Source organism: Pteropus vampyrus, unplaced genomic scaffold, assembly GCF_000151845.1.
Source record: "Pteropus vampyrus isolate Shadow unplaced genomic scaffold, Pvam_2.0 Scaffold123, whole genome shotgun sequence".
Taxonomy (NCBI): Eukaryota; Metazoa; Chordata; class Mammalia; order Chiroptera; family Pteropodidae; genus Pteropus; species Pteropus vampyrus.
Window position 1 is genome coordinate 2891392 of NW_011888904.1, and position 11629 is coordinate 2903020.

The following is an 11629-nucleotide window of genomic DNA, read 5'->3' on the forward strand; positions in this document are numbered from 1 at the left end:
GTGGTTGAAGACTGGCAATTTTGTACGGTCCGATCTAGCAATTCTCTTTTGAGCTCACTTAAGTCTGTCTATTATTTAAAAAAATAAATAAACTTCTCATTTGAGAATAATTTTAGATTTACAGAAAAATCACAAAGACAGTATTAACAATCTTATGATAGTATGGTACATTTGTTATAATTAATGAGTCAGTATTAACTCATTATTATTAGCTAAAGCTCACACTTTTTCAGATGGCCTTAGTTTTTTCTCTAATGTCCTTTTTCTATTCCTGAATCTCATCCAGGATACCACATTAGATTCAGTTGTCATGTCTCCACAGGCTCTTTTTGGCTTAGACATTTCTAATTTTTGAACACCTAGACAGTTTCGAGGCATATTGGTTGGGTATTTTGTAGAACAGCCTGCAACTAGAATTTGCCTGATGTTTTTCTCATGGTTAGATTGGGGTTATGGGTTTTGGGGAAGAAGACCACAGAGGTAAAGTGCCCTTCTTATCACATCATTTCAAGGGTACATCCTATCAACAGGACTTAACCACTGTTGATGCTAACCTTGATTACCTGGCTGAAGTAGTGTTTGTTAAGTTTTCTATTGTAGAATTAACACCCCCCCTCCACCCCGCAAACTGTATTCTTTGGAAGGAAGTCACTTAACAAGTGGGTAGTTCTGCTCCATCTCTTTGAGTGTGAAATAGCTACATAAATTTGGACTTTTTTGGCATAAGAGATTTGTCTATTCTCTCCTGTCAATCATGCATATCAATATGGACTCATGGATATTTACTTTATACTTTGGGTTATAATCCAATACCACTTTTATGTTATTGCTCAAATGTCCCAGCCTGGCCACTGGGAGCTCTTTCAGTTTGCTCCTCTGACCCACCCCCTCAGTGTGAGGTAGTAGTGTTTTGAACACTCCCTTACTTTCTGGCACTACAAGATATTCCAGGATTGTCTTGACTATTTCCTGGCCCAGTCCTAGAATCAGTCATATCTCCAAGGAATCCTAATGCCTTTTCACAGAAAATGGTATTAGAAACCAAGATCTGGGTGCTAGGTACTGGGGTGCCTACTGGGGCGCTGATACTGGGGTACCTACTTTTGTTTTTTATTTTGGTTTTGTTTCATTTTGATTTTGGTCCTGATTTTTCCTTAGGATCTCCCTTTTCCAGCATCTATAACTGTTATCTTTCCTCTCATTATATTGGTCTCTTTGACCATTTCCTCTGAATTCAGGAAAAGCATCTCAAGTTTGTCTTCTGTATAACTGATTTTTATTTTTCTTGGCATTAACTCTGCTTTCTACTACCTCCAATGAAAATTTTAATTCTACTATTTGCTGTTTAGTTTCCTTCCTTGTCTTCTGTACCTTCTCTTTATCTTATCCCACTGTAAACTTGAGATTTGCTTTTTCTATGAGCTTTCCAGAAGTTTCTTTTCTTTGCTCTTGAATATTTTACCCTTGTGTCCTCTGTTGGCTTTCTCTGTCCAGAGTTGGTATGTTACTTACAAATTTATTGAGCAAATTAGGTTTGGTTCCAGGTGATGGGGAATAAAACAGTGACCATGACAGATAGAAACCACTGCTTCCTAGAACTTATATCCTAGTGGGAAGAGACAAATGACAAAACTAGGTAAAATGAATAGCAGGTCAGATGTTGTTATGGGTTGAATTCTGTTCTCTCCAAATATGTTGGAATCCTAATCCTTAATCCCTTGGAATGTGATCTCATTTGAAAACAGGGTCATAATTACATTATTAACTAAAATGAAGTCGCACTAGAGTAAGGTAGGCTCTTAATCCAACAAGACTAGTGTCCATGTGAAGACCATGTGAAGAGAAAGGGGGAAGATACCATCTGAAGCAGAGATTGTAAGCCAAGGAGCACCAAAGATTGGGGGTAACACTAGAAGTTAAGAGAAAGGCATGTGAGAGCCCCGGAGCCTTTTAGAGAACATGCCTTGCCAACACCTTGACCTTAGACTTCTAGCCTCCAGAATGTGAGAGAATAAATTTCTGTTGTTTTAAGCCATCCAGTTTGTGGTCCTTTGTTATAGAAGCCCCGGGAAATTAATACAGATGTCCAACGGTGAAATGGAAAAAGAAATGAACAGAAAGAGGTAGTAGAAGTGGGAGGAGCAGGGATTTAAATTTTAAATGAAACATTCAGGGAAAGGAAAAGTCTCAGAAAGGGGAACCATTCAGCAAAGATGAGAAGGAGGCACTGAGAAGAAACCAGGCAGGTTCTGGGGAAGAGCCCTCCATGCAGAGGGAATCCTCTGCCAACAGACTGAGCATGTTGCTCTTGGCTTTGCTATCCCAGGCTTATGTGACATTGGAATTGTTTCTCAGTACAGCTGCGTGGGACTGAGGAGAAATCTGGGCCCTGGTGTCACCCAGATCCAAGTCTGAATTCCAACCCCTTCCTTTCCAGCTGGTTGACTTGGGGTGAGTTCCTTAACCTCTTTGAGCCACGAGTTCCCCATTTGTAAAACAAGGATACGACATTTCCTCTATCTAAGGGCTCTGGAGAAGACTAAATGAGCGAGTAAAGGTCAATGGCTCTGCACAGGGGCCTGGCCACTTGTCAATGCATTGGAAAGACTGGCTGTGATTTTCATCTTAATATCACTCCTGCTTCTGTTGGAGTCAGCTGGTTGATGAACAGAGCATCCAGTTCCATCCCCAATTTCTTGCAGACTTTCAACTAGTGCTTCTGCTCCACACACAAAGGCTCTTTAAACTTTAAAGCCTGCAGAACTCTGCAGGGCCTCTGAGGTGCAGGAAGCTATTTCAAGTGCCCACCCTGGGGAGACACTGCATGTGGCAGGATAATGTCAGTTCAGACCAGGCCCCTCCCTCCACCCCCAGCTCCACCCCAGGTGCTCCCTGCAGAGCTGGCACTCCACCCCTCTGGGTTCTCCAGTCTCCACACAACCTGGCTTAACCCTCAGACCTACCCAGCATGGTTGGGGAGAGCTCGGGCAGATCTGGCCCCAGCTACCTGGGCTGTCAGCAGGCCCTCTCTAGCTACTGTTTTCTCATCTGCAAAGGCTCCCGAGGCTAAAATGTTAATGCAGGTGTAATATCTGCTCCCAGCCAGGTGACAAACAACTGGTGTTCTCCTTCCCTTGCTTTCTCTCTGGGCCTCTCTGTCTCCCCACATGTCATCTGAGGGCTTTGGAAGATGAGAGTCTAAACTGCCACCTTCTCTGACTAGTATAACCTGGGACCCACCCAAAACAGAAAGGCCATATCAGCAGTTGGCATCTGGAGTCTCCATGCCAACAACTTTCGGTGCCGATATGAGGGAATGGAAGAGAGCAAAGGAAGAAGGTGACAACTTTAACTATGTCCGTACCTGCTTACAAACCCCCAGCAGCTCCCACTTTCAGGATAAAAGACCAACTTCTTAGCTCAGCATTCAGGTCTCATGGAAACTGGCTCCAAACTGTTTCTAGCCATAGCATCTTTCCCCTGGCCTCATCCCTGATACGCCAGCCTTCTGGAATTCCTTCCGACCCCAAGCGCACCATGAGCTTGGCTGTTCTGCCCTCTGATCTTTGCCCCTTCTTCCCTGCTGGGCTCCTACAGGCCCCCATTCTCTCATCCTCCATAGGCAGGCTCAAATGCTGCCTCTTCTCTGGAGCCTTGTCTGAATCCTCTCTCCGGGTGGGGTGAGTCACTTCCTCCCTTGTTCCCAGGCCCCTCTGTTCCTGATACCCCTGAGAGGTATCTGTCATCTTCACCAGCTGTGAGCAACTTGAGGACAAGAGCAGGCCTGATGGTGCCTATGAAACCAGGAGAGGGTCTGTCACAAACAAGGTGTTTGAGAGAGTTTGTGGAATGAATGGAGAAATGACAGTTAGGAACTACTTACAACTAGGCAAACTTCTAGTTGGCCCTTTCTGTTCCTGAAGTGAGTGTCACTGGAGGGGGTCAGGAGCCTGGACTTTCAGTCCCAACAATAGTACTTCTTTGCTGTGGTTTTGGGCAAAACAGTTCCTCTCTCTGAGCATCTTCGCAACAGAGATGATGCTCACTTGTGCCCTGCTTGCCTTTCAGGCTAGGTTGACAGATATAAAATCACCAAGTAAGCTCTCCATAGCTGTGCACCTGGCACTCCAAAATTGGCCAGTGCTGGACAACAAGCAAGGGGAAAGCCAAGGAAGCCAGTTCCTGGGATCTTTTCTCCAAGTCTGAGAAGCCAAGGATAAAAGGAGACAGCCCAAACTGGGGGCTTCTTCATAGTCAAGGGGTGTGGGGAAGCCCAGGGGCATGGCGTCAGTCTGTCCTTCAGGCCATGGCCAGCTGCACCTACCTTAAGCTTCTTGACACTGGTGCAAGGATCATTGGAGAAGCTCTCGGTGTCTGAAATCTCGATGTCCTCACCATACAGAACCCCAGTCAGGTCGTTTCTAACCTGCCAGTAAAGAGAAAACAGAGGTTGGGTTTGCTGGTAGCCACAGGAAAGGCTGGTTCAGAGAAGTATCCTGGGGAAGCGGCTCAAGTGACTGAGGCGATTATCTACCAACATGAGACAGGAGTGGTTTCAACCTTCATTATAAACTAGATCACCCTGTGGGGCCTTGGAGACCCCCTAACTTCATCCTGCAACTGATACACAGGCTCAAAGAGGATAGACAGGGAAGAAGAGGCTTACTAAAATTGCTCAAAAATTTCCTGGAAGAATCAAGATGAGCACCCAAGTCTCTGGAGTTTCATGCTGGTGATTCTCCATGGCATCACGCTAACTCCAAGTCAGGCTATTCAAATGTATCTTGACAGTATTTATATTTTGAAATATTTATTTGCAATATTACTTTACTTACAGGGTGAAGAAATAGCCAGGACATTCGGATAATGCAGAATAGAGGATAGAGTAAGGGGGTATGGAACCAGCTGGTGATGTTAAACATAACAACGTGTCTGCTGACACACAAAATACCTAACATCTATATGCTTGGAAAGCAGAGGGCTGAAAACTCCAACATTCACCAAGACCCGCCAGTAGTGAAATAGCCTGCATGGATGGTATAAGGAAATGGTGGGGACTGTGACAAACTGGTGACCACACGCCTCATCTAAAAATGTTATACCAGAATATTGGTCCAGAACTTCTTATTTTGGGGGGAGAAATCAGAAATCTAGATTTTTAAAATATAAGATCCCCCACATTTAAAATGATGATACTATTTTGAATTTTTTAAAAAAGTAAGGACCAAACTGAATAAATATGAAGTCTCTCTCTGGTCCATGGATGTGCACTCTCTGACATAAAGCAACAGAAACTAAATTGTGTGTTTTAGTAGAAAGAACCAGGTGAAGATTGTAGGACCCAGATTCTATGTCCTGCTCTGTCGCTGACTTGTGACCTTGGCTTCTCTGTGTGACCCTGACCCTCTCAGGGCTTCAGTTTTTTCCTTTTTAAGAGATGACCTTTAAAGGCCCTTCTTGTTCACACCTATTAGGATGGCTATTAATGAAAAACAGAAAACAGTCACAGGTGTTGATGAGGATGTGGAGAAATCGAAACCTTTATGCACTCTTAGAGAATTACTGTATGATCTAGCAATTCCATTTCTGGGTATATACCTAAAAAGTTGAAAGCAGATATCTGCACACCCATGTTCAAAGTAGTATTCACAATAGCCAAAAGATGGACAACCCAAATGTCCAATGATAGATGAATAGATAAACAGCTTGTGGTTTATATATACAATGAAATATTATTCATCTTTAAAAAGGAATGAAATTTTAATATATGCTATAACATGAATGAAACTTGGCGACATTATACTAAGTGAAATAAGCCAGATATAAAAGGAAATATATTTTATATTTCTACTTACATAATGTACCTAAAGAAATTAGACAGAAATTAGAGCAGTGGCTACTAGGGAGAATGCAGAATTATTGTTTAATTGGTACTAAGGTTCTTTATGGGATGATGAAAAAGTTCTGTTGGTGATGGTTGCAAAACAATATGAATGAACTTAATGCCACTGAATTGTCTACACCTAAATAAAAATGGTTAAAATGGAAAATTTTGTGTTATATATATTTTACCAAGATAAGAAAAAGTACTTCTTGCTTCAACAATTAGTAGACCCTACCAATGTATATGTCAAAATTTTAAAAATAATTTAGACCTGAATGTCAAAGGATGGTCACTGGGAAGCCATCACCACGGAAGGGAGAGAAGGGGCTTCAATGGGAACTGCTGAATTTTATTTCCTTAAAAGAAATATGATGCCAATAGGGTAAAAAGGTGAACATTTACTAATTCTGAGTAGTGAGTCCATGGGTGTTTGTTATTCATTCTGTGCTTTTCTGAATGCTTGAAATACTTTCTGATAAATGTTTTGTAAAAAGAATGAAACCGCCACAGTCAGAGTGAAGCTTGTCCATCCTCAGTTTTTACTTCTATTTTGATTGAGAACTAGTTGATTGGGACCTAGTTGTGTGAAAAAAAAGTTGACTTTGACATTACATTAAATTTCCACTGCCTCCAATCCTTTCTGGACGCAGTGGGGGCCTGTTATCTGTTTTGTGTGTGAGGAGGGTGTTGTGTGGCAACAATATTTTTTTTTTAATTAAGTTTATTGGGGTAACCTTGGTTAATACGATTATATAATTTTCAGGTGTACATTATAATTTGACATCTGTATATTCTATTGTGTGTTTACTACCCACAGTCCAGTTCCCTTCAGCTACCATATATTTGACCCCCTTACCCCGTTTAACAACAATTCTTAAACGCAGAAAACGTGAAAACTTGCTCCTGCTGGAAGGCAATGCCGCTCAGTGCACAGGCTGCTGGGCCCACACAGTCAGGCCCCGGCTCTCTACTTGCATGCCACCCAGCTTTAGGAAAACTAGAGCTCTTGAATCTCAGTCTTTTTACCTCTAAAATGGGGGCAATACAGCAAGTAACTCACAGGGTTGTTTCAGGGCCCAGAAAAAACACTGAGGACGTGGAATGGCTTTGTAAACTCTAAAGTTCTTTACATTGCCTAAAAGCTGAAGGGGTCATTTCCATGCACAAGGCAAGGCATCAAGGACCATTCAGTGGTTTGTGGTATCTATCTTCGTGTAATGTGTGCTTGAAAGCTAAGTACAATTAAGGCAGATTAAATATTTTATAGGTGGCCAGAACTCAAAACGAGACCAAAATACCCTAGAGGTCATCTCATCCTGCCCCTAATTTCACAAGTGAGGAAACTGAGTTGTGTCTCCCAGTCTGGGGCTCTCCGCACACTCCTAGGCTGGCTCTTTTGGATCCTGCCAGATGTGGATAGTTCCCGAGGCCCAATGAGCCAGAACGGGTCAGAACAGATGGTCGGTGCCATCGGCCACTCACTGCTCATAATTTCAGCACAAAGAAGTCTGTGCTCAGCTCGAGTATTTATTCTAATGGACTTTGTAAGGAAAAGCAAATGGAAGAAACTGATAATGTACAGTATTTTAAAATAACCAAAGCATGGAAAAGAAATAATGTAATTGATCATCCTCATGAGGGAAAAAAATCCACACCCTCGCATGTGGATAGAAGGACCATTCAGTGCACTGGTCAAAAATTTACTAGGTAAATTTGAAAAATACCATTTTTTCCTTCTGGAACTGCAAGTCTCTCTTGTTTAACAGAGCCAATGTCTTCTGGCAGTTTGCTGTAAACTGCATTTCTGCAAAGTGAGTCCTATTTTTTTATTTACCTCCATTATAAAAGCAGACATATGTTCTGGAAAAGGAGTAACCCTTAATTCTCAAGAAAATACACACACACACACACACACACACACACACACACACACTCTCAAGTATAGCCAGGATCCTACTGGGGGCCTAATCTGCGTATTGGGGACAGGGAGGGAGCCACCAAGAGTCAATTTGCTGAAAGGCCCTGGTCATCTTGGGAGGGAGGAGGAGAGATGGGCACTAGTGGGCAGGGAGGGGACAGAGAAGAAGGCTGCCCCAGAAGGGAGGGCCAAGGCTGCCAGGGGAGCTAGGAGGACCATGAACAGGGGCCCCTGTGTTGGTAAAAGGGGTATTGGGAGGGCCTTGGGGTCAGCTTACAGGGCTGAGGTTGCCTAAGGAAGAACTCTGGAGCAGTGAATAAGGGCCCTGGCCACCAGAGCAAATCTGCAGAAAGCCTAATTCACTTGGTACCACAGAGAAGAACAGGTGGGCCAGAGCCCCAGGAATAAATAATCTGGGATGGGCTTGGAGGTGAGAGCTGTTGACTTTCCCCACCAATAACTAGCATGAACTGTGGAAATGAAGTTGTGCCAGAAAGCATGTCCCTCAAGCAATGGTTCTCAAAGTGTGGCCCCTGGACCAATAATACCAGCATCACTGGGAACTGGTAAGAAATGCAAATTCTCGGGCCTTATTCCAGATCTACACAATCAGACACTCTGGGGTGGATTCCAGCAGTTTGTGTTTTAATCTGCCCTCCAGGTGATTCTGATGCACCCTCGAGTTTAAGACCCATTGTCCTAAAAGAAGCAGGAGAAGGTCATTGGCATGAAATGAGAAAGAAGAGGAGACCGGCGCAGACCACAAGGACCTCATAATTCACTTGAGAGAGCCTGGTCTTGAGCCTAAGCACAGTGGGAAGCCATTACAAGGTTTCAGGGAGGGAGCGGCACGATTAGAACTGTGTTTTAAAATGATGACTCATGCTGCCGTGAGTCCACTGAGGGGCCAGAAACATGAGGGAAAGAGGAAGGCCAGCGAGGAGGCTACAGAATCATCCAGGCGAGAGATTCTGGAGGCCGGATGAGAAGATGGTGTGGAGGTAGCAAGAAGTGACCCACCTGAGGATACATTTGTACAACTAATCTGAATTAGTCATCTATGGCTGTGTAACAAATTGTTGCAAAATTTAGTGGCTTAAAACAAGAAATACTTGTTGTCTTACATAGTTTCTATGGTCAGGAATGTGGGAGCAGCTTAGCTGGGTGGTTCTGGCTCAGAGTCTTTCATGAGGTCATAATGAAGATGTTGGCTGGGGTCGCAGTCACCTGAAGCCTTCTGGACCGCATATTAGAATCACCTGGGGAGTTTTTAAAAAATACTGATGCCCCGGCTACATCCTAAACCAATTAGAGTCTCTGGGATAGGACGTAGGCATTAGCAGTTTTAGAGTTCTCCAGGCACAGCTAAAATTGGGAACCACAAATTTTAGGGGTAGAAGCAACAGAACTGCAGGCTCACAGCTGGGTTGCCAGCCTGCCAGAAAGCCTCCCAGGTCACCTATCCCCACCTTCTCCAGGTCCAGGGCACCATCCTCCTTTACAGCTAGGACTCCTCCCCTGCCCTCTGCTGCTCCATCCAATAGTTATGTCTTATCTTTAATCCCTAGATCCTTCTGCTCCTGGCCCTCAGCACTATGAGCAGAACCTGACCATGTCAGAAGAGAGAATGGAGAGGAAAGGAGGGAGAAGGGCATGAGAGAGAGAAAAGAAGAAAGGGAGAAGAGAGAGGCAGAGTATTATTATAGCCACAAGTTGCCAGGTTCCACTTGTGTCCCAGGTGGGAAGGCTCTGACCGAGCAAGTGACATGCACAGTGGAGGCCGGGGGCAGTGTCAGGGACCCCAGGACACTTGGCTTCTGTTCCCTAGACATTGGTCCCAACATTACACCAGCTGAGGAATCATCCAGAAAGGCAGAGATCTAGGAAAAGATGGGGGAGAACCAGGTCTGCACCACATGCACTTTACAATTCTTTGAAAATTCTAATTAGGTTAGAAATGAACTTGAGAGCAAAGCGAATTCTCAGCTCTCCTATGGAAGCGAGGTAACCTACTTTGTCATTCAAATGCTCTGGCTATATATAGCTCGGGATTGTGCTGAAATGTCACTCCTCTTACCTGACTAAAGCGTATAATTATAGATTTACTTCTATTCATTCATGAAATGTGTCTTCACTTGATTAAACGGTTCATTCAAGTAAAATCTATTAAAATATAGAACATGTTAAAATGTGGCTTGTTAGAGACAGAGAGCACCGCTGTCGTTAAATGCTAATTAGGATAAACAGGCATTTGAAACATTCAAATCTTTGAATAATTCAGGTCACTTTTACTGGGTCTAGAGCTCCCCAGGAACCGCCATTAATTTAAGCTAATTAAAAAAATTAGCCTGGAGAAGAGAAGACCAAGGTAGGAAGTGATGGCCAACTTCGAATGTGAAAGGGCTGTCACGTGGCCAAGAGAGCACCTGGTTCTGGGGGCCCCCGTGGCAGAGTGGGGAGCAACAGGTAGATGGTTCAGGAAAGCAGACTTTGGCCCTAAGCCAAAAAGAACTTTCTCATGAGGGAGGAGGCTGCCTTTGTAGGTAGTGAGCTCCCTGTCATCAGAGGTGTGCAAGTAGAATCTGGTCAGGATTCTTTCACCACCAATTCTTGTAGTTCCAGGAGAACAAATGTTTCAAAATGCCACCTCACCCCATTCTTTGCCTTTTTGAATATTATAATTGCTGAAGCAGCTCTCCGCAGCTCTGAAGTTTTTCAAAGGTTTGGGGCATGTATTTAAATTCCTGTAGAAACACCTGTGTGCTTATATTTCTACCTTTCCAGACCTGATGAGCTTTCATTGAAGAAACTGTTCCTTTTGATTAATGGAGCCATTTAGTTTTCAGATTTCTACAAATAAGAGCTCTTAATGACCTATAATTGAAGTTTAATTTAGTGAAAAAATTTTAAAGGGCAAGTACATAAATAAACATGTATGAGATCTATTGCATATATATAATACTTCGCGTGGGCGGCACTACCTGTGAGTATATATGCAGCTGCACCCCGTGTGAAGACTACACGTGTGTGTGTATGTGACACTTGCATGTTCACACTGTGGAGCCTGTGGGTTGAATGATGACCCCCCCCAAAAAATGTCAAAGTCCTAACCGTCAGAATCTGTGCATATGACCTTATTGGAAAAATGTTTTTGCAGATGTTATTCATTTAAGGATCTTGAAATCCTGCATTATCTGCGTAGGCCCTCAATGCAATCAGTGTCCTTATAAGAGAAAGGAAGAGGGAGATTTGGGACACAGAGACATGAGGAGAAAGGCCATGTGAAGATAGAGGCAGAGATTGAAATGATGCAGCTACCAGCCACGGAACACCTCAAGCCACCAGAAGCTGAAAGAGGTACAGAAAGATTCTCCCCGAGCCTTCAGAGGGAGCATGGTGCTGCTAATTCTTTAATTTGGGATCCCTGGCCCCCAGAACCATAAGAAAATGAATTTCTGTTGCTTTAAGCCATCCAGTTGTGGTGCTTTGTTGCAGAAGGTCCAGGAAACGAATAGATTTGGGGCCTCCTGAGTCCTGGCTGCTTGTTGGTCCAAACCAGGATCCCACAGAGAAGCCTGGGCTTTCTGTACTGTCCTCACCTCACGTCACAGGTAAGGCTTTCTAAAGGGAACCCTGGCTTCCCTCTACTTGATGGCCACTTGTCCAGCTACTTATCTTCGGCTTTTCTCACTTCCCAAGAGTTACCAAGAGCAGGAAAACAAGTGGAGGACCAGAGCAGCAGCGGTGTCATGAGACGCGGGGGCCCGGGTGGAAGTCTGCCAGCCTAATGGGCCTCAGTGGAAGTCTCAGGAGCCACTGACCTTGAG

General features: G+C 43.9%; 1 protein-coding gene across 1 annotated transcript in view; it reads right to left on the reverse strand.

The window, feature by feature from the left end:
• Positions 1-11629, reverse strand: part of GABBR2 (gamma-aminobutyric acid type B receptor subunit 2) — a 350397-nt gene that overhangs the window by 171804 nt on the left and 166964 nt on the right. Inside the window, exon 4 of the mRNA XM_023534233.1 lies at positions 4325-4426. Within this exon, the coding sequence (XP_023390001.1) occupies positions 4325-4426 (102 nt within the window). The remainder of the gene's footprint in view (positions 1-4324; positions 4427-11629) is intronic.